Below are 23542 nucleotides of genomic sequence, written 5' to 3'. Positions count from 1 at the left end.
CGGAGAGCGGTTTAGCTATTCCGAATCCTAAATTATACTGTATGGCAGCGGTCCTTCATAGGGTTGTAGATTGGGACAAAAGCAAAACCTAAAAGCTATGGGTATCTTTAGATTGGGTTCTGACAGCGTGTGACCAGTCTGTTTTACCATGGATCCAACCCTTTTTGAAATAGAACTCCTTATACTACCTCAGTAGTGTGTTACAACGATTGAGAATAGATACACAGATATTTTCTAATAGAATGGTGAAATCTAATCTATTGTAATGCTTGTGTCCAGGTAAATTAAGTTTTTGTGAATTCATTTATTTAGTGCAGATCTGTGCTTAAATATGTCTCTCCAGTGTAACTTTGAATTGTGTCGACAACATTCTTGCTGACTAATATAAATTATATACAAACTTCTCTTGTGAAGATGGTCATTAGATTGATACTGTTCTTTGTTTACACTGGTCATTTCTATTTTTGTATTGCTATATTATGGCGGAATATGCTCTACTTATGGTGATATGTTACCCCCTACCCTTCCTCTCCCTTCTTTTCTTCTGTTCCTCTCCCAATGTTTGTTTTGAACACTTTATTAAAAATTGATTATACATAAAAAAGCCTTTGACAATCTATGTTATGCAGTTTACAAAATCGATAAGAAAATGCTTGAACCTGAGCATTAAAAAGTCTACCCAATCCCTAGGGCTCACTAGCCCCGGTGAGAGCTCTTGAAACAAGGTATCCCACAACTGAGTTTCCGGAAGTCCCACCATACAGTAACAATCTGTTAATGTATTCTGCTGATTTTGGTACCTTGAGTTATTTTAAACATTGCTAAAGCTTAATGCCACTGATTGTATGATCAGGTCAGATCATCTTGCTATCTATCATGAACTAACACAGGTCATCCAGGAGTTGTAGCATATACAACATATTCAAATGTGTCACTCTGAATCAGACTTTAGGGTACTTTAATCTGGGAACAGTCAGAACAACAGATAATCTATACATCCTCTAGAAATGTTATCAGTTCTGTCACACAAAAACTGTCAAAACATTCTGTAATAAAAGTCATGCAAATTAAAAAAAATAGGTGCAGTGAAATACATCAGAATTGAATTACATACTGAAAGTTTTCTAAAAACAGTTTTCAAATCAAAGTATAAAATGTAATGTTTACATTTGTTAAAACATGTTTAGGTTTGTGTATAAATTTAAAGCTAAAAACTAAAACTTAGGTATACAGCCTGCCTGCCCAACCCTTGTGGAAGTGTAATAAATCAGGACATATGTTACTACCATTTAGCCAGCAATATAGTACAGTAGTCCCCTGTTTATCGGAGGGGTTATGTTCCAAAACCATTCGCAATAAATGAAAATCCGCTGGCCGGCCAGCGGAACACAAGATGCCGGCCGGCTTCTTACCTGGTCCCGCTGGATGATCCAGCGTCGTTCTCGTTCCAGCGCCGGGTGATCTCTGAAACAAGAAGCCGGCCGGCGGAGGAAAAAAACAGCCGGCCGGCTTCTTGTGCGTGTTGGATTGAATACAAAGTCCTGTATCCAATCCAATCCAAAATAATAGAAAATATATTTATGTGGTTTTGTCTATAGGTATGTGACATTGGACACTAGGGAGGTGTTTTAGGCACATACAGGTCATCTCACTGCAGTTCTAAGAATGTTCTGATGTATTTGGCATACAAAAAGGCAAACAAATACCAAGTGTAGCAGCTGCTGGCTAATCCTCTCAGAACCTATTTCTAATAAAGAAAAGTCTATATTTTACACAAAATTATCCATCTGCTCTGTTTTTCAGATGAGCCTGAACATCCTTAAAGCAAAAAAAACAAACAAACAAACTCGTTTTTATGTTCAGGACTGGATGATTTTGTAATAACTCTATGTAGACAGCATACTTTTTATTGCCGAATTCAAGGGCTATAGATACGGTCTGAAAACAGACTTGTAAAGTAGTCAAATTATGAATTTGTTCGAATTGCAGGATTTTGTTACTTGTTTTTAAGCTATGTTCAGATTGGCATGCCGGGTAGTGTTCACCAGTGACAGCCAAGTTGAAAAGGAATGGTGACAGTGAGTAGTTTGGTTAGTAGTTAGCCCCATTGTGAAGGATTAATTGCTAATATATCATGAAGTGTTATAAAGAAAAATGGAAATTGACCCATTACTTTGAATAAATAGGATCACAACCAGCAACCTTTTTAAGACTATAAGGTGTCTCCAAAAGTTTGACATATAGCATTATAATATTTCCTATTAGGGTCAACTGACTCTTACTAATACTAAATTTTTACTACAGCAGTTTGAAATTTTTAACCAAATGTAATTTTTATTATTTACTTGTTTTTGACTTCTATTTTCCATATTTAAAAATATGGTTCCCAGTTTATATTAAAGCTGAACTAAACCTAAAAATGTGAAAACTGCGACCAGGCACGAAATCTTACGGTTTAGTATCTACAAATTTTGGGCATTCCCACTATATATGAAAGAACATGTCCTTAGTTAAACAATCCCCGAAACGAGCTGATGGGACAAATTTTCTCATTTTTTAATGTAACATGCATTAAAATTTATAGTTATTTTTTGAGTTTTGCTATAATGTATTAAAATTTAATTTTTCTGTAAAAAAAGAAAAATATAGGGACAATAAAATTGTTTAGTGTACAGGTAGTCCCCGAGTTAAGGACATCCGACATATGGATGACTTTTAGATATGAACAGGGCTTTCCTGCTCGCTCATTGTGCAGGATATGGAGGCTTGATGGGGGGAAGGGCGGGGTTGTGCGTGATCTCTTCTGCACACCCTTTTAACTCTTTAACCGCTTGGGCGTTTCACTGATGTCTGGATTTCTGTACCAAAAGCGGTACACTGTTTTTCATGAAATGTTTTTTTTTATATTGTAGGCCTGTCACTTACCGAAAAATGTCCAAACAAGAGTCTAGTAGATATCCTGATTATAATAAAGTTTGAAACACACAATCATATAAATAAAAAAAAAAATCAATTTAATTATTAAATAAACAACACAAAAATCAGCTTAAACAAGTATGCATAAATAAATAAAAAAAAATGAAAATGCAATAATTCTGTATACTGTATAGTACTATATTTTTCTATAACACCTCCCTACAAAAACACATAAATATATTTTGTAATTTTTTTGTATTGAATTCGATACAGGAGTTTGTATTGAATCCAATACAAAATATTTGAATTTCCTGGCATGCCCCCCGTCGACGGGCGCAAGCACCGATCTCATCAGGAATCGCCGAGGGACGTGTACGCGAACGCTGAGCATTCTAATTCTCTCCATATTTCCATGTGAAAAACGTTACACTTTTTTGTATGGAAATTTATTTTAGATTGTAGTCCATAATTCTTAGGTATAACTCACCGAAATATGTCCAATATTTAATAAATTTATTAATAATTTTAAATAAAAAAATCTGTTAAAAAATGTGTATAATGTAATATAACTACGGTAGTGTATATAATTAAAAATAATTATAATATAATATATATATTATATAAAGATTTATTTGTATTGGACTCAATACAGCTATTTTTTATTGAATCCAATACAAAATGATTTAAATTTCCCGCCCCGCCTTCCGCGTCACCGGGAAACCCCAGAGATCGCCTTCGCACACGCGTAAAGACAGAAGAGAGAAGACGTCTCCAGAGGAGCTGCAGGAACAAGGTAGGAGTTTTTTTTCATTTGTAATCTGATTGTTTTTCAATGTTGTATGACAATTAGACTGTATCAAAGCACAGATTGCTCCAGAAGTTAATGAATGTCTAGGCTCCATAAAGTTATTTTTTCTTGCTTTGTTTGTGATCAACTCACAGTGAGGATTTTATACAGTCCCTGACACCATGCTGCCTAATATTATGTTGAGACAAACATCTATCCTAATTGCATTTATTCAAATAATATACCTGTTTCCACTTGAATACAAATTCAACTTAAGAACAGATCTACAGTCTCTTATCTCGTATGTAAACCGGGGACTACCTGTATAAATCCTTGAGGAAAATGTTGCATGAACTGGTATAATATATTCCTTGAAATTATGAACAAACAGCAAATATGTAAAAATAGAATGATCTTCAAAATGACTGACCTGGTTTAACAATGGAGTAACAGACTTTGTATTTTACTTTTCTCTCTTTACAATGTAAAGTATTTATAACATTTGCATATGTGAATGTGAAACGTTGCCCATACAAAAAGGAACAACATTTCTGCAATGACAGTTTTATATAAAAAAAAAATCTTGCCAAAGCATTTTCCCTTCAGATTTTCCAGGTAAATGTGCAGACATGGCATATATTTGTAATGCTTTACAGCATTAAGCTCTGTTGTGTTGACACATCCTCTTGATCATTTTTTGCTGTAGGTAGTGGCTACATTTCTCAACCATATTTTTTGTGACAGCTTTTGTCAAATTCTGAGTCCTGACCTACAGGCTTTCTAATAAAGACCAAACACCCAAAGCTATACCTGTAGTCAGTTTAATTCCACTACTAATACAATGAGAACAATTAATTAAAATTGCATTTGAATTTGGTTTCTTGCACTGGGTTTACTTTTTGCATTGTTCTTCGTAAATTATCAGGTAATGAGAGAAGAAAGTAATGCGTCAAACAAAAATGCAGTTTTCTAGGTAATACAAGGGTAGACACAGTCATAACAGTCTTACCCAGGATATCATATTTACACAAAACGATAATTGGGAAATGTTTGTCAAATTCCGGGGAAATAAAAATATATAAATAATATAAATGGTCAGATTTACATGTACTTGCTAGTGAAAATTTGAATACTTGGTGATGTTTAACTGCCTAATTGCAACAGATACGTTTGGAGTAATCTAGACAAGTATATAGTGTTTATGTAACTGGAAGATGATCATTCAGAATCCAATGATCCTGTTTTTTGTCCTAATTTTCAAATCATTTTAGGATTACAGCAAGGTTTATTTTTTCAAGCCATACTTGTGATGTAATAGCATTTTTTTATTAGTACAGATTGTATGACTATTGTTAATAGAATATAGACATTGCTTGCATGTTGTAATCAACTGCTCTGTGTGTATTTGTCATCCTCTAGCACTGTAATTTCTAAAAGTTTGCTGCTGTTAATAGTTTCTATGCATAGGAGATATAACATTTACATTGATCCCACTGTGCACTTACTACTAATATATAATGCTGTTAAACTACATTCCTATTGATTGACATTTTTAAAGTGGTTTTGTGTATGTGCCATTTCAAATCCTCATGTTATCTTTTGCAGGGCTCAATTGCTGTTATTAATACATTGCTCTGCCTTTCTCATCTTCACAGATTCCGCAAATTAGTTATGCCTCCACTGCTCCAGATCTAAGTGACAACAGTCGATATGACTTTTTTTCTCGAGTGGTTCCATCGGACACTTATCAAGCTCAGGCCATGGTGGATATTGTGAAAGCCCTGAAATGGAGTTATGTATCCACACTAGCATCTGAAGGTAGCTATGGGGAAAGTGGAGTGGAAGCTTTTATCCAGAAGTCTAGAGAAGATGGTAAGTGGTAATTGATATCATGTGACTATAATAATATAAGTTATTGCTATGATTTGATTCGATCCTGTGTTTTTCCCAAAATATCATTTTACATTTAATTTTAAATTACATTTTCTTTGTAACATATCCAAAATGTGTCAATTTGCCTTTAAATATAACACTTGGATAATTGACACACTGGAATGTTTTTGTAAATTTGTTGTATTTTTTTTCTTTTTAGTTTTGTATTTTGCATTGAAATGTTTTATACATGATTGGTTGCTTTGCGTATTTATGGTTAGGTAGTACTGTGTAATTCCTTACACATTTTCCCTTGTGGTTTTGCAATATTTTAACAACTGCGCCATTTAAATTAGAAGAGAATATGCAGGACTATAGACCTTGGTTTGTCCCATATTTTGCATATATTGTTTTATGTTTCATTCTTTCATATAATTTTTAGTAGTCCATATCAGGAACAGCTGGTTGTTAGCCTGTTTCATTTAAACTCTTTTTATGTTATGTTTTTTTTTTTTTTTTTAAATGAAGACAGGAACAGAACACAAAACTGCTTGAAAATGTAATACTTTCCATATGCTAAAATGTCTGTAAAATTTCTAGTGTTCTTTGATTTGCAAGAATCACCAAACATACTAAGATCAGTTTTGCAAACTGTCCAAATATTCACAGACAGCCAGTGAATAGGTAAACATATCCAGGATGTCTAAGGCACTGCTTCCCTTTAAAAAAAAGTTTGTTGCGGGTACCAAATCTTACAATTACATACTACAGCCACAACACAGGTATGAACATGGTTGTAGCTAGAAAAAAGGAGTCACACTTACCTCTTCTTCAATAAAGCGCAGACACCTCTTTCCTGCACATGTGGGCAGCTCTGACTCTGGGCTAGCCTACACTAGCAAGCTTTATCAGCTTCACCGGCCAATCAGGAAATAGCTTCTGAACAATCCCTGGCTATTTAGCTAGCTCAGACAGAGCACTCGTCTAACGTGTCCCCACGGGTGCCGAGCCCCTAGTTCTGTTGAGCTAGTTCGTTGTATTCCTGTTGGCTAATTCAGTGTTTCCTCTGTCCAGCAATAACCCCTCGTTGTCCAGTCTTTTGGTTTCCAGCCAACTTCCCTGTCCTCTTTCAAATTCTCTCTGTCTGTGGATATTCTGATGTCACCTGTGCCTCCTGCTGCTTCCAGTGTCTCCTGTGTTCCATGTGTCCACAGTGGTTGCTGTGTCACTAGTGTCTGTCTCCTGGATCCCTGGTAATTGACCCCTGGCATGTGACCTGACCTCTCTTGCTTGCTGCCTACCATGACCCCAGCATTCCTCGACTATCTTTCTGCTTTGTGATTTGGTATCATATTTCATATTGCCCACCTTGGTGTGCCCAAGGACCTCAACCTGGCAGTAACTGCTATGAAGCTGATTTATTAAAGCTCTCCAAGGCAGGGGAGGATGCACAGTGAAGCTGGTTTATCCAGCAAACCTGGAATGGATTTCTTAAGAGTCATTTGCTATTTTTTAGCATTGTTTTATAATCCTGTACCAGATCCATTCCAGGTTTTCTGGATTACCTAGCTCCACTGAAGAAAATGTATCTTCTCCAGCCTTGGAGAGCTTTTATAAATCAGGCCCTTAGACTCTGTGCCTTGTCCCTTCTAAGAGCTCATACCACCTCTGTGCAAGCCATAGTGGCCATGTCTCCCCGAGCGTGACAAAAAGGTTTCCAGAAGAGATGGATCAGGTTAGTTGAAAAAAATGTTGTGATCAATTCTGAGCGAGCAAGATGAGGATGAGTGAGCGAGATTTTAAAGTTCGATCTCGCAGCGAATCGGGCTTTCCTCGCTGAACGAATGAGGGCAAAAAGCAGGAGGCGGTAATGGCAACTATTCCTGGTGGGAATCGCGGCTGGGAGCGAATCATTTGCTTCCAGGTTGCACAGCAGGACCAAACAGCCCATCAGGAGAGATATGAGCACTGGCATATATACAGGGAAGGAGGGAGGGGTTAGTCACTCCATCTTGGTGTTCTGTGTGAAGGATAGAAGCATTGTGACAGGGACAGTTTTGGAGCCTTCTGTATATATATACAGATATTTCAGTTTTTGATGCTCCTGTTCCTATTTACCAAAGAAGCCTGTTTGGTACAGAAAAATTTCTGACCTTCTATAAAAAAAAATACAGATATTTCAGTCCTTGATACCTTTTGCTATTTACCAAAGAAGGCATTTTGGTACAGGTGCATTTTTGCCAGAATAAGTAAAAGATGAGTGGATTACGCAAGGAAAGGCGGTGCAACCACGTCATAGTCTTTTCTTCCACCTATATTGACTTCTTCTCCACCTCCAACTATCAATGCTAGTACATCTCAGGAGGTTGGTGCCATCCAGACTTCCAGCTACGAGGAAGTATCAGCTTCTGCCCGTAGGTTTCGTGGCATCAGATGACGTTTGTAGCCACAAGATGGGTACTCCAGTGACCTTCTGCGCAAGGCCAACGAAAGAGTCATTGAACTCAATTCACGCCTAGCCAAACTATTAGCCCTGCAGCTACTGCCCTACAGCATTGTGGACTCAGGTCCCTTCGGTGACCTGATGGCCAGTGCCGAGCGGCGATGGAATATACCAACCAGGCATTATATCTCCGGCACAGCTGTACCAAGTTTACATGTACATAGAAATTATAGAAAACCTCTCCCAGGCATTGGTGTTCTCAGTGTTTAGCCAAATCTATGTTACCATGGACAGCTGGACAACCAGGCACGGAGTGGGACACTACCTGTCCTTCACCGCTCACTGGGTGGCCTTGTATAACTCAGTGGGCGGTAGTCTGCAAGAGGCATTACAGCATCTAGTACTCCCGCCAAGGGGTGTGGTGGGAAAGCATGGGCCAACCCAGTCCTCTCCCTCCTCCTCTTCCTCCTGCATTCCTCCTACCATCAACCCCTCTGTTTTCGACACTCCTTCTGAAACGCCACCAGCAGAAGACACTGTGGTTAAGCGGGCACGCCACTACGGCTCCCTCAAGCACAGGCGTTGCCAGGCAGTGCTGAAACTGGTGTCTATGAGGGAGAAAAGTCACACCGCCAGAGAACTCCTGTCCGCTGTGCACAGAGGGGTTGAGGCTTGGCTGATGCCCTCCTGGCTCACAACAGTGTGCAACAAGGGGGCCAAACTTTAGCCGTGCTGCGCATGTGCCACATAACACATGTGCTCTGCTTTGCGCACATATTGAACTTGGTGGTGCAGAAATTCCTCCGCACATACCCAGGACTGCAGGACTTACTGAGACAGGCTCGCTCTATCTGCAGCCATGTCCGCCGATCCCCTACTGCAAGATCCAGCACCAACAGAGGCTGCCTCCGCAGCCTGGTGCACGGAGGCAGCGGGGCCCTTGGTACAGCCACACAACTGAGCTATTTTACCAGTGACCAGTGGCTGCAGATGGAGACGCTGTGCAAGGTACTGGGAGGAGAATGAGGTATTGGGGGAGGAGGATGAGGGTGACATTACACTCTATGGCACACAGCCAGCATCAGGAGAAGCAAGAAGGGACACTGGCCAGCATCAGGAGTTTCAAGAGGAGGAATATGATTATGATGATGATGAGGGAGACCATTGGAGCTGCTGGACAGTCCAACCCCCATTTGTGCTGTCATGCCCCAGGCAATGTGCGGGCGAAAGAACAACAGGAACCCCTGCAGCTTCAAAAGGAGGAGGTGGGTGATAAGATGGGACCTACTGTGGGACAAGAGGAGGATGAGCCCAGGGAACCCCTCTTTCATATGTGTGTCCACATGTTGCGATGCCTACGGAGGGACCCCCCCATTAGCAGCATCAAAAACCGGGATGATTACTGGCTGGCCACCCTTCTGGATCACCGCTACAAAGACAAAATGTCACAGTTTATACATAACCTGGCGCAAGAGAAAGAAAAGCTGGCCTACCTGAGCAGACTACTATGCGACCGGCTGTGTGAAGAGTTCCGCACACCATATTCCACACAGGGAGCTCAGGCAGACACTACCTCCACCCCATCCTCCTGTAGCGGCAGCAGCAGCAGTAGTGGCAGCAGGCCGCACACATCCAAAAGTCTAGGCCAAGGCAGGGGGGATTTTCTGGATGATTCGCGAAACCTGTTATGGCCACCTAAAACAAGTGAAATCCAGGGGCATAACCATCAGAACAGATGAAGTGCTTGGTGCACGATTACGTTGGCTCTTTTCTTGCTGGTGGTGGTGTTGACGACAGCAGTTATGAGGATGATGCCTGTCCTGACGGTAGTGACGCCAATCATTTTTGGGTTGAACAGGCTTGAAATCTGCCTGCAGCTAACACAGTATGCCATCAAGCTTCTTTCCTGCCCGGCATCCAGTGTTCTGTTCGAAAGAACCTTCAGTCCCGCTGACGGAGAGGTCACGGACAACTGATTACGACTGTCGCCTGAAAATGTCTTTTGCCTCACCTTTTTGAAAATGAACGAAAGGTGGGTTACTAACAACTATCATACCCCCACAGCAGATGTCACTGATTGACTGTCACAATGACTCACTGGCCAACCAGGTTGCCTCTGTGAACCCACACTGCTCCTTTGCTGAGTCTGTGGCTGCCTATCACTAACACCCTGTCAGCTGAGGCTGCTTCGGTTGAATTTTTCTGCTAGTTATCGTCCAGGGGTGGCATTCATCACCAATGTCATGCCTGCCTTTGTGCCAGCTAGCAATTTACTTTACATTTCTGATGCTTCCGGGAGGCCAACAAACTACAGATGAAAACCCCCAGTACTGCCGCATCATTGCCTTTGCCTAATTTTTCAGCTAAGTATTGTAAGATTGAGGGTTTTCATGTCATCCACTTCATGATGCAAACTAGCAATATCGTCTACCATCCTACCGCTTCTGGCACCACAGACCACAGCAATAGGGCTGGTGCACAAAACATCTTGGTCTGGCCCTTCTACCTTTATTCACAAATTTCAGATATTTGTATTACACACTTATGAGTGGCATTGACGATGAACTACACCCAGCTCTAGATGCCAGTTACCAATGCGGACCCCACTCCGGGCCCACCGCCTCCTCCTGCTGCTGCTGCCGCCTGTCAGCACTTTATTCAGTAAAATTGTACACTTCTGGGTGGCATTGACGATGCACTACACCCAGCTCTAAATGCCAGTTACCAATGTGGTCCCCGCTCCTTCTCAGAGCCAACCGCCTCCTCCTGCTGCTGCCTGTCAGTACTCCATTCAATAAAATTGTACACTTCTGGGTGGCATTGACGATGCACTACACCCAGCTCTAGATGTCAGTTACCAATGCGGTCCCCGCTCCGTCTCAGAGCCATCCACCTCCTTCTGCTGCCGCCTGTCAGTACTCCATTTTCAAAAATTGTACACTTCTGGGTAGCGTTGGCAATGCACTTCACCCAGCTCTAGATGCCAGTAATCAATGTGGTCCCCGCTCTGTCTAAGGGCCCACCGTCTCCTGCTGCCACCTGTCAGTAATCCATTCAATAAAATTGTACACTTCTGGGTGACATTGATGATGCACCACACCCAGCTTAAGATGCCAGTTACCAATGCGGTCCCTGCTCCGTCTCAGGGCCCACCGCCTCCTCCTGCTGCTGCACGTCAGTACTCCAATCAGTAAAATTTTACACTTCTGGGTGGCATTGATGGTGCACTACATCCAGTTCTAGATGCCAGTTACCAATGTGGTCCATGCTCCATCTCAGGGCCCACCATCTCCTCCTGCTGCTGCTGCCGCTTGTCAGACCTCTATTCCCTAAAATTGTACACTTCTGGGCGGCACTGATGATGCACTACACCCAGCTCTAGATGCCAGTTACCAATGCGATTCCTGCTCCGTGTGAAGGCCCACTGCCTCATCCTCCTGCTGTTGCTGCTGCTGCCTGTCAGTACTCCATTCACAAAAATTATATTACACACTTCTGGGTGGCATTGACGATGCACTACACCCAGCTCTCCATGACCAATGTGGTTACCAATGTGGTCTCCCTGGTGATAGCTGTACAGAGGCCACAAACTTCTTCTGCTCTCGCTGACCCACTCTCCGTCTCTTGTCCTCCAACCTTTTGCCTAATGTCACAGCGCTTCTTGTCCGCAACTTTATGGGTGGCATTCCTAATACATGTCATCCAGGTCATGATGCCAGCTAGCAATGCTGTCACACTTACCTGTTCCTCACTAAAACACAGGCATCTCTCTCCTGCGCATGTGGGCAGTTCTGATGCTGGGCGTGCCTCTGTTTCCAGGCTTTATGGACTCCATCCATGCCGCTGGCCAATCAGGAGGTAGCCTCTTAACCAGCCATGGCTATTTAGCTTGCTCACAGACTCCATTCTGTGTCAGTGCATCAAGTTACTAGTGCCTAGCTCTCTAGTTCTGTAAACTAGTTCCTGTACACCTGCTGCCTAATCCAGTGTTTCCTGTGTCAAGCTCCTGCGTTAATCCCTTGTTGTCCAGTCTTCTGGTTCCCAGTCAACTTCCCTGTGCTGTTCATGTGTTCCTGTCTGCCTGTGGTTATCCCTGCTTTTCCTGTGCCTCCTGCTGTTTCCAGTGTCTCCAGTGTTCCCTGTGCCCGCTGTGGCCCCTGTGTCATTGCTGTCTGTCTCCTGAATCCCTGTCTATTGACCCCTGGCATGTTAACTGACCTCCCTTGCTTGCTGCCTGTCTCGACCCCAGCTTTCCTTGACAATTCCCCTGCCTGGTTATTTAGTACTGTGCTTGCCCACCTTGGTGTGCCCAAGGACCGCAACCTGGCTGTAACCAGTAGTGCAACATCCTTTAGAGGCTCTGGAGAAAAACTGGTTACGGTTTAGACTCTGGGCCTTGGCCCTTCTCAGGGCTCGCACCACGTCCATACGCACCCATGTGGTCCTGTCTCTCCGTGAGTGACAAATGTGGTCTCCTGCTGTTTTGATGGCAGAGACTGCTGCTAGTGGGTTGAGTTCACACCTAGCACCACCCTTTCTCAATGTCCTAATGTTTATGCTGCCTTCTGTATGCTGTCCATCACGCAAAAATCCTATTTGCCTGCTGTCACTTTACCTGCCATTTTCTGAAAAACCACAAGGTCTTTTGAAACCTTTGTATTTTCCCTTGTTACCACTGTTCTCCTACACATCCCTTGCAAATTTGGTGGTTCTAACATGTATAGGGGCTTTGCTAATATTGTTTAAAGTCGGTCTATTGACGTTAATCGAATTTGCGAAATCGTTTCGCCGAAATTTCACGGACACATCGGAAGTTCAAGGAAATTTTTTCAAGACTGTCAGAGGCCTTCTCGCTCATACCTATTTCCAACTCAAACTTTAAAACAGTGTGACAACATTTATCAAAACGCATCTGTTTTTGATGCGTTTCGCAGGTACCGCCTCTGCTTCCTCAAAAGAACTTTTGATGGGGGAAATTCAACACAACTATGAATAATGCTAGTGACTCCATTAGACTTATCACATCACATATTCATGAGTTAAAATACATTCAATTTTCAATTTACACCTATATAGTACTTCACAACTTTTAGAACTAGTAGTAACAACTAGTAGTTTTAAAAAAGAAGTGAGTATCCAGGATACCTTCTCTGTTGGTTTATACAGCAGGTACTCAAATAGAAGAATCTGTCAGTGGCATTCTCATATGTGCATAGAAGAAACCTTAGTATTGATATGAACCTGATGCTTTTCACCCACAATGCAAACTTATATCTCTAATGATTACTATATTTAGCAAATCACACTGCTTTTATTGTATTAAAAAAAAAACAAAAATAAAAATATATGAGATCCAACTATCTCTACTCTTTCCCAGGGACATCAGATTATAATATGGACAGTAAATTGTAAGAAACTTCTTAGAAACAGTTGGGGAAATTAATATGGTCTAAAGTGCTGTGCTATAAAAATACATAAGACCAGAATAACCAATCAGATTTATAAAAGGTAAACAGCTTTTTTGACAGTGGTTATCAGTAACTGATTGTTGTACCATATATAAACTAAAATGGTGAAGCTTTATTTACTTGAATAGTGTAATTAATTGCTATTTTTTTCTAACTACAAACTCAACTTTTAACCTCCTGGGCGTTACACTGATGTCTAGATTTCTGTACCAAAAGCGTTACACTGTTTTTCATGAAATTTTTTTTTTACATTTTAGACCTGTAAGTTACAGAAATATGTCCGAACAAGGGTCTAGTAGATATCATGAATATAAAAAAAAGTTTGAAACACACAATCATGTAAAAGAAAAAAAAGTACTTTTAATAAAATCCTATCCTATTTTTTTTTGCATAGAAATTTTTGTTTATATTGTGGGCTTGTAATTCTTAGGATTAACTCCCGGGTATGATAATTATATTTATTTATTATATTAAAATCATAAATTATATTATAATATATAAATATAAATAATAATTTAAAACAATAATGAAATAATAGACAAAAATGTAATCTAAAAATAAAATTAAAAATGTACTTTTATTTTTATTTCATGTTGTGTGGTGTTTTTGTACTGTAAAAACCATTTAAAAGCAGATTACATTGTAATCTGCTTTTAAATTTCCCTCCCTGACACACCCCCATACATCACCAATCACATCACCCGGAAGATGACTCATCCTCCGGGGTGATGTGAGGGGGGATTTCCCTGCCCAGCTCACACAGACAGAGACACAGGCACACGCTGGAAGCTGCTGCTGCTGGCATCTCCGGAGAGATGCACAGCACAATGCAGGATTTCTGCATTGTGCTATACATCTCACTGCAGATGCCAGCAGCAATAGCAAATCTTTTATTGCTGCAAGAGGAGCTGCGGACACTGGGTAAGTATTTCCTTTCAGTTGTAATCCGATTGTTATACAATGTATGACAATCGGATTGCAATATAACATTTGTTTACATTTAACCACCTGGTGAGAAAAACTCGGGGTTAACGAAAATTGCTAAAGTTTTTACCCCGAACATGCTCGGGCTTAACGGCCAGGTGGTTAAAAGAGACAATCAGCGTCCACAGCCTTACAATGCATTAATGGCAACTTTTAAAAAGTAGCAGTCATGACAAATGTGCTGATCAGGGTTTCTGAAAAAAACACTGATGGTGGCCTATGACACTTTTCCTTTTCAATGTGTCAAACACTTCCTGGATCAGACTTTTAGCATTTTACAAATATGAAAATTACAAACTTATGATGCTCCTCATCAAGTTTGAAAGTGTTATAAGGCCATTTACAAACAACCTGAGGTCCATCCTACAGTTAAAAGATTATTCACAGGTGAAAATAGTCCAATATCGTTGACAATTTTCCTCGGACTGGATGTCCTGAATTCACCCCAATGTCAGGCCATACAATGCTCTGAGAAACTGAAAAACAAAACAAGAGCTACATCATAGACTCTGTAGGCCTCAGCATGTTAAATGTTAAAGTTCATGAAAGTACAATTGGAAAAAGATTGAACAAGTATGAATTGTTTGGAAGGGTTTACACTAGAAAACCTCTTCGCTCTTAACAGAACTTAAGAAGTTAAGGTTTGCAAAGTTGCATCGCAACAACCCACAAGACTTCTGTACAGATGTTTGGCTATAATGCACAGTACCACTTTTGGCACAGAATATCAGCATAAACACCACGTACCAATTGTCAAGCATATTATGAAGAGGTGATGATTTGGGCTTATTTTTCTGTCACAGGATCAGGGCACCTTGCAGTCAATAAGTCAACAATTTCTTTCTATATTAAAGAATATCAGTATATAAGTATACAAGTCAAATGTGAGACCATCCTTGTGACTGCTAAGCTGTAGCCGAATTTAAGTCTTGCAGCAGGACAATGAACCCAAGCACACCAGCAATGGCTGAGTCAAATTCCAAAAATGGAAATCCCGTGGCAGGACCTTAAGATATGTGTTTAAGAATGAACTAAAGCAATGTTTTCAGCAAGATTATGCCAACATTCCCCACAATGCTGTGAGAGACTGATAAAATCATTTTGAAAATTATTATTTCAAGTATTGCTGGAAAGGATGTTTTTTCTCATTTCATCTCATTTTTGCTAAATAAATTATGACACCTTGGAATCTGTGGAGTTTTATTCCTGAGGTTAGATTTAAAAAAAATTAAGGACCAGATGATTTTTAATTTCTTGATATGTAAACCTTGGAATAAAGGGGGTGTTTTTTTCCCCATAATTGCATAACATTACTTTTTTCCTAGAACAGAAATCTTAAGAAACCATTGGCTTAACTACCTTTTCATTTTAATGTCACTTTTGAAACTGATCCTGGGAGAATATGAGCAGATGTTTCATATATTACTGATATTTACCTATTTGGATTCTGGTTTACAGGGGTGGGGTTGTTTATGAAAATATAATACATTTTTTGTGCATTTCAATAGTTTATGGTTTCCCTTATAAAATGTCTAAATTGTGAGGCGTGGTATGGGAAGTTATTGTATGATGGAGTCATCCTAATATTTTTCACTGCATTCAGAAGCCAGATTCAGCTTTAAGACCTTTAAGCAGTGTTTCTCAACCTTTTAACATGGTAAAACCCCTTAAAAAAACTTTTAGGTCTTCACAGTAAACATCACAGTAAGTTGATGTGGTGGTCATTTGAAAGAATGCCTCCTACATTGCTGGCCTTTAAGAGGAATGCAACCCTTACTGAAATAAGTGGCATAGCTCTTGTGGAGCAGAATCTCACTGCTGTATCATAAACCAGTCCAGGATCTACAGGTTTCAGCTCTGAAAGTTGTTTATATCTTACAACTCCTTTGTAATATAAACCTTTTTGGCTGCATTTGTACATTTGTTTTACCTCTTTGGATTGTTTTTACAATGATGAACAATTGTTATACTCCACTCACAAGTTGACACACATGACTACCTCTCTGTGACCCTACAAGGGGAGCTATTTAAATTAAAGAATACTTTAACTTGTGTATGTATCTGCTATGCTGCTATAATACTTGATTTTTTATTGTCTTTATATTGTCTTTCATTAGTATTTGCTGAATCCCCATATGGAAGCCTTCCAAAAGAGATGCTTTTTTTGTGAGGATGCTTTAGATGTTTGTTTATTGCTTTGTTGTCACCTAGACCTAGAGGGGCATTTTTCTTTACTGATTGCTGGCTCATTGACCAACTGTTGTTTATTATATTATAAATGCTGTACAATATTATTTTGTTGCTGTTGTATACTGACCTGACTTTTGAGTGTAACCACTCAAATTAAATTGATTCAACTGATTCAATAAAAATAAAAAACATAAAAAATGCTGACTAAAAACGTTGCCATAAACATGAACATTGTTCTTGCATTTTACAAGGTCTTATGGTTCATTGCTATAAGAGTGACCTACTAGCAATTTTAAAGATCTACATGGTGACAGAAATATCATCCACAAACTCTTGGAATTTTGCACTTATTTTATTGTGTAAAGCAGTTTATTTATATCTAAGGTTTTGTTTCACTAACTGTAGTTTGTTGATTGGACACTTAGGGCGCAGCAACACACCCAAAAAGTGGGGAGCATCTGTAGTTGTATCCTAAATACATTTAGATATTTTAATATTAACTGCAATCTGTGGTATTGTGTCCATGGTATTGTGTCCATCTTTTAAAAACAAAGGGTATATATGTATGGGTACCTGGGAAGCTTTTTTGGGTTGAACCCAAGAGAGAGAGATGGGTGGTCAGAAATCTGGGAAGCGGAACATAAAAATTCAATATGCACACTCTACAAAGAGAATTTATATGAAATCATTTTAGGTGGTACCACACGCCGGAAGTACTGTATAGCCTGTTTCCGACTGTGGACCCTGTTTGTTTCCGATGCGGAGGGGAACCTTGAAACATATCTTTTGGTTTTGTCTCATTATTCAGAGTTATTGGGACTGAGTCAATAAGTTACTAATGGAGGTGACCCAACAACAGATTTTACTAGATTACCGCTTAATCATGTCTTGGGATTGCCCTTTACAGGTCTCCTCAAATTCACCTGCAAACCTATTACCCATATTTTGGTAGTGCTCTGATCTGAGCCAAGTTGAAATCTACTTTGCCTCCCTCTATGGAGGACCTATATACTCACAATCAGGATGACCGTGTGAACGTTGATAATTTTGAACAGATCTGGGATAGCTGGGATGCTTATTACTCTCAGTTACAGGTTTAGGGAAGTAACATGAATACCTGGTTTCCTGGGTCACTAGTTTATTAATGACCCCCCCCCCCCCTCTTCTTTCCCTCCCAAAGTCCTACCCAGTTGATGTTATTAATATCTCTTCTCTTTTGTTACTTTTTCCGCAGCAATACTATATAGGATTGTGTTAATTACGCTGAAGTTATTTATTATTACTACTATGAACAGGACCACCATTGGTATGCTCAGAAGGACACAGTATTCCAAATCTATCAAGCCATATATGCTCTAAAGAAAAAAACATAAATAAATACACTTTTGCAAATATATCTTTACATTTAATTGTTTGTGACATTTAAAATAACCCAAGAGTCAAAAAGTGCACCTACTTGTTAATGTAGTTCTAATTATTCAACTTTATATATTCACCAAGAGGAGTTACTCATAAATCTTCTATTTTAAAAAGTTATCAAGCAAATTTCAACATCCACAGGTAGCTCAATTGCTGTAATTGCCGTGACTAGTGTTGGTGTTCGAATTCGAGTTGTCCTTATATTCAACTCGAATATGGCTGTTCGAATTCAGATAGACCCGACAAAGACGTGGGAATCCTCCTGTCAGTGTGAGATTCCCCGGCACTAGAGGTTAAATGAGGACAAGTCTTCCTATTCATCACCTCTAGTGCTCTGTGATTGGCTGAGGAAAGGTAAACCCTGATGACAGCTCAAGTGTCATCAGGATTTTCCTTTCCTGAAAAATTACCCGAATTTTCCCCTATTGACTTTAATGGTGTTCAAATTCGACATTTGATCACCCGAACAATATTGCCCTATTCGATCGAAAAGCTGTCAAATCGAATAGTGAGATATTTGACCAACACTAGCTGTGACCCCCTAGTGTTAAATCATAACACCCTTTTACTCTCACCAAAGTGCAGAGATAATAAAACACACAATTCCACCTGTAGCTTTTTCATCTAGGTATATGAAACCAATAGGTAACAGCAATGGCCACCTACAAACAAATTTAAATGTGATGATTATATGTACTAATCATTCCTTATTTAACAAAATCTCATAGATCTCCAAAATTTTTAATAATAGTGCTTCTATCAGGTGCCATAAAGTTTCGTAAAAGTCCTCTTCAAATCATAACTATTCAAACACAGATTGTCATTTTTCATTATTCAAAAAGCTTACCTTAGTGGTCTCTGAGTGTAATCCTTCTGGGTCACAGCTTTCCTACCTGTGTCTGAATTCTGTCTGCCCTGATCCTCCTTATATGTAGCTGGTGTGTGGCATCCCACATGGTGCATAATCAATTTAGAGGAGCATAATGGGCTGTGAATGTAACAAAGCTCCTTCCAATCCTTTGGATAGGCATGGAAACTTAGTAGCTTTAACAATTGTATGCTAGTTTAAATTGAGTTCCCACCTAGAGCTTTTCCTCAATCTCCCAAATCATAAAAACTATACTCCTATATGCGATTAATTGTATTGATGGATTTTCATGTTTCTTCTACAATATCAATTTCTTTCATCTGTATTTTCTCTTTGTAATATATTATTTGTTCAATTAATTGTGGATTAATGATTCAAACATTGTGAATCCATCCTTTTCTATTGGTGCATATAATGTCTCTATGGGTCAGTGAATACAAACATCAATCTAAATAATAAATTGGTGCAACACATGATAAAAAGAAGAAAAAAAAAGAGAAAAAAAGAAAAATATTATTCCCCCCATCTTTTTCCCCACTCGGCCAAGTTTTCATTTATAGGAATGATTTATAATTATTCATCTCATTCAGTCCTGGGTAATACATTGTTTTTAAATTGAATATCCACTTGTTTTTTTTTTTGTATTAGCAATCTATCTAGATCTCCACCCCTTGGGTCCCCCTTAACTTTTTCCAGAGCCAACAATTTAACTTCATCAACACTGTACCTGTGTACTTGGCCCACATGATAGCTTGGATGTATTAACCTCCCTAGCGTTCCCAAGCAAAAAGGGTTTTTTGGATGGAAATTTATCTTACATTGTAGGCTATAATTTTTAGGCAAAACTCCCCGAAATATGTCCAATATTTAATACATTTTTTGAGTTTAAAAAATTTAATAATAAACTTTAAAAAAAAAAATCTGTTAAAAAAAAAAATTGTTAAACGTAATTAAAGATGAGCGAATCGAAGCTGACGAGGTGGAATTCGATCCGAATTTCAGAAAAAATTCGATTCGCAATGACAATTTTTTCTAAAATGCCGGCTACAAGTGTGAGGACATGGAGCAAGGAACTCTGGGAAGGCGGGATGACCCATAATGTCATGCATTCAGCCAATCAGAAGCCAGCCAGCCCTGTGATGTCACACCCCTTTAAATAGCCTCAGCCATCTTGGATTAAGACATTTTACAGCTTTCTGAGTGCAGGGAGAGACCTGTGCAGTCGCTAGTAAAAACATCATTGTGCTCCAAAATTTGTAAAAACGATTTAAAAGTGCAGGGAAAGGATAGGAGAAATCATTTCACAGCATCTCAGTGCAGGGAGAGACCTCAGAAGGTGCTTGGGACAGTGCTAGAAAAGCAAATTACAAGTGCAGGGAAAGGATAGGGAGGAATCGTTTCACAGCATCTTAGTGCAGGGAGAGAGGTCCGAAGGCGCTAGGGACAGTGCTAGAAAAGCCATTTACAAGTGCAGGAAAAGACTATTTGGGGATGCAAATAGCCATTATACAGCTCTCATTCCATCAACGCGCGTGTATATTTGAAGTGATATATATATATATATATATATATATATATATATATATATAGTGACGTATTTCAGTACAAAAATACAAATATATTATCAGTTCACTTCTGCAGTTATATGTGGTGAAAGCATTTAGTGACATATTTGAGTACAAAAAGAAAAATATATACGCAGTTCCCTTTTGAAGGAAGTCTGAGCCATGCACCCTGCATGGCACACGTGTTCAATTTGGTTGTCAAGCGGTTCCTGAAGTCTTCCACGCATCTGGAAGACATCATAAAAATGGCCAGAAAACTTTGCATGCACTTCAGCCACTCGTACACCGCAAAGAACACCCTCCTTGAGCTGCAGCGGCAAAACGGCATCCCCCAACATAGGCTGATATGTGACGTTTCTACCCGTTGGAATTCCTCCCTCCATATGTTGGACCGACTATACGAACAGAGAAAGGCCATCAACGAATTCTTGATGATCCAAGCAGATAGGAGTAATCCCATGTGTAACTTTAATGTCAGCCAGTGGCAGCTCATGCGTGACACCTGCCGTTTGCTCAGGCCCTTTGAGGAGGCCACGTTACTTGTCAGTCGCCAGGACTACGGGATGAACAACGTCATTCCACTACTTCATGTCCTGGAACAGATGTGGTAAATCTGGCTGGTCAGGGGACTGGAGATGTGGCGCCTAGATCTCACAGCCACATGAGCACTGTGGGGGCTGAACTGGAGGAGGAGGAGGACATTGGATCAAAGGCAATGTAAATGGGTGGTTTTTCTACTCAGGTGACAGGAGAGGAGGAGCAGGAGCAGCCAGAGGAGCAAGAGGGAAATGAGCAGGACGAGACAGAGGACCCAGACACACCGTGGCAGTATGCAGTGGAGATGGAAGCAGGGAGTCCCTCCGAATTGCTTGCAGAAATGGCCTGCTGCATGCTCACTTGCTTGAACAGTGACAGCCGAATTGTCACTATTCGGCAGAGGGATGACTTCTGGATTTCCACCTTGTTGGACCCTCGCTACCGGTCCAAAATGGAGGCCTTTTTTACACCCGCTGAGAGGGAGGACAAACTGAAGTACTACAGAGACATCCTATGTAGTCAGTTGGCTGCTGCCTATCTGCGCCATCGTCCATCCTCTCGCAGGTCTGACCGGGGGGGCCCTCTGCACTCACGTTCCACTGCCATGGCTGCTGTGGAGGGCTGGGGTAGCAGGAGCAATACCAGCTCCATCAGCAGCAGCCTCAGTCTAGAGTCGCTGATGAGCAGCTTTCTAAACCCGCATAGTGAAGAAACTACTAACCAGCAGCTAGACATAGAGCAGAACCTGAACCAGCAGGTGGTGGCATACTTGGAGTGCACCCTGCCAGCCGTCATTGAAGATCAGCTGGACTACTGGGCAGCCAAACTGGATTTGTGGCCGCAACTGGCCGAGTTTGCCCTGGAAAAACTGTCCTGCCCAGCCAGTAACGTGGCATCAGAGCGGGTGTTTAGTGCGGCGGGGGCCATAGTTGCCCTAAGAAGAACTCGCCTGTCCACCCAAAATGTGGAGAGACTGACCTTTGTCAAGATGAATCAGGCGTGGATCAGCCAGGATTTTCACCCACCAATGCCTGATGCATCTGATTAGATGCCATCTCCACACTATATCATCTTGCAGCTCCGTGGTCTCCTGATGCTGCTGCTAGCAATCTCCACACTATGTCACCTTGCCGCTCTGTGGTCCCCTGATGCTGCTGCTGCCATCTCCACACTATGTCACCTTTCCGCGTTGTGGTCTACTGATGCTGCTGCTGCCATTTCCACCCTATGTCACCTTGCAGCTCTGTGGTCTCCTGATGCTGCTGCTGCCATCTCCACACTATGTCACCTTGCCGCTCTGTGGTCTCCTGATGCTGCTGCTGCCATCTCCACACTATGTCACCTTGCCGCTCTGTGGTCTACTGATGTTGCTGCTGCCATCCCCACACTATGTCCTTGTGCCACTCTGTGGTCTACTGATGCTGCCACCACCTCCAGACTCTGTCATTGTGCCACTCTGTGGCCTACTAATGCTGCTGCCACTTCCACACTATGTCCTTGTGCCACTCTGTGTCCTACTGATGCTGCCACCACCTCCAGACTCTGTAATTGTGCCACTCTGTGGCCTCCTGATGCTGTCGCCAACGCCAGACTCTGTCATTGTGCCACTCTGTGGCCTCCTGATGCTGTCACCAACTCCAGACTCTGTCATTGTGCCACTCTGTGCTCTCCGCCTGATGCTGCTGCTGACGCCACCTCCACACTATGTCCTTGTGCCACTCCATGGCCTACTGATGCTGCCGCCACCTTCACACTATGTCCTTGTGCCACTCTGTGTCCTACTGATGCTGCCGCCACCTCCAAACTCTGTAATTGTGCCACTCTGTGGCCTCCTGATGCTGTCCCCATCTCCAGACTCTGTCATTGTGCCACTCTGTGCTCTCCGCCTGATGCTGCTGCTGACGGCACCTCCACACTTTGTCCTTGTGCCACTCTATGGCCTACTGATGCTGCCGCCACCTCCAGACTCTGTCACTGTGCCACTCTGTGGCCTCCTGATGCTGTTGCCAACTCCAGACTCTGTCATTGTGCCACTCCGCCTGATGCTGCTGCTGACGCCACCTCCACACTATGTCCTTGTGCCACTCTGTGGCCAGTTATCCCTGTTGTAATTTTTCTGACATCTCCTGCTCCTAACCCAAAAATGGGAAGGAATAGGGGGCCCCACTTTCACGGTCTGTATTCAGACTGAAAATCAAGATCAAGCAAGCTTTTGCCCTTCTGCTCCATGGGAGGTTTCTGTCCCTCCTTGGGCTTGCCTTAGGACACCTGCGTTACCATTTACCAGGTGTACCGCCCCAGTCAAACTCCCCACCTGTCACTGTGCTCAGAGTGGGTCACACCTGGCATGCCCTGGGCGATTGGAGCCAGAAGCAAGAGCCCCTCGGAGTCAAGTCCCCACCTGATGCCACACATCAGATGCCAAGTGCTTCTTCTTTCACCCACTTTCATCAGCGGGTACTGGTGTTGCCACCCACCTCCCCTCTCTGTCAC

The 23542-nt window shown here is 41.3% G+C and overlaps 1 protein-coding gene across 1 annotated transcript in view; it reads left to right on the top strand.

Moving 5' to 3' along the window:
* GRM4 (glutamate metabotropic receptor 4) overlaps positions 1–23542 on the top strand; it is a 147894-nt gene that overhangs the window by 81515 nt on the left and 42837 nt on the right. Inside the window, exon 3 of the mRNA XM_072422658.1 lies at positions 5359–5575. Within this exon, the coding sequence (XP_072278759.1) occupies positions 5359–5575 (217 nt within the window). The remainder of the gene's footprint in view (positions 1–5358; positions 5576–23542) is intronic.

The sequence above is a fragment of the Pyxicephalus adspersus genome, chromosome 1 (assembly GCF_032062135.1).
Source record: "Pyxicephalus adspersus chromosome 1, UCB_Pads_2.0, whole genome shotgun sequence".
In the NCBI taxonomy this organism is placed as follows: Eukaryota; Metazoa; Chordata; class Amphibia; order Anura; family Pyxicephalidae; genus Pyxicephalus; species Pyxicephalus adspersus.
Note: the sequence above shows the minus strand (reverse complement) of the source record. Positions and strands in the feature narration are given on the sequence as shown.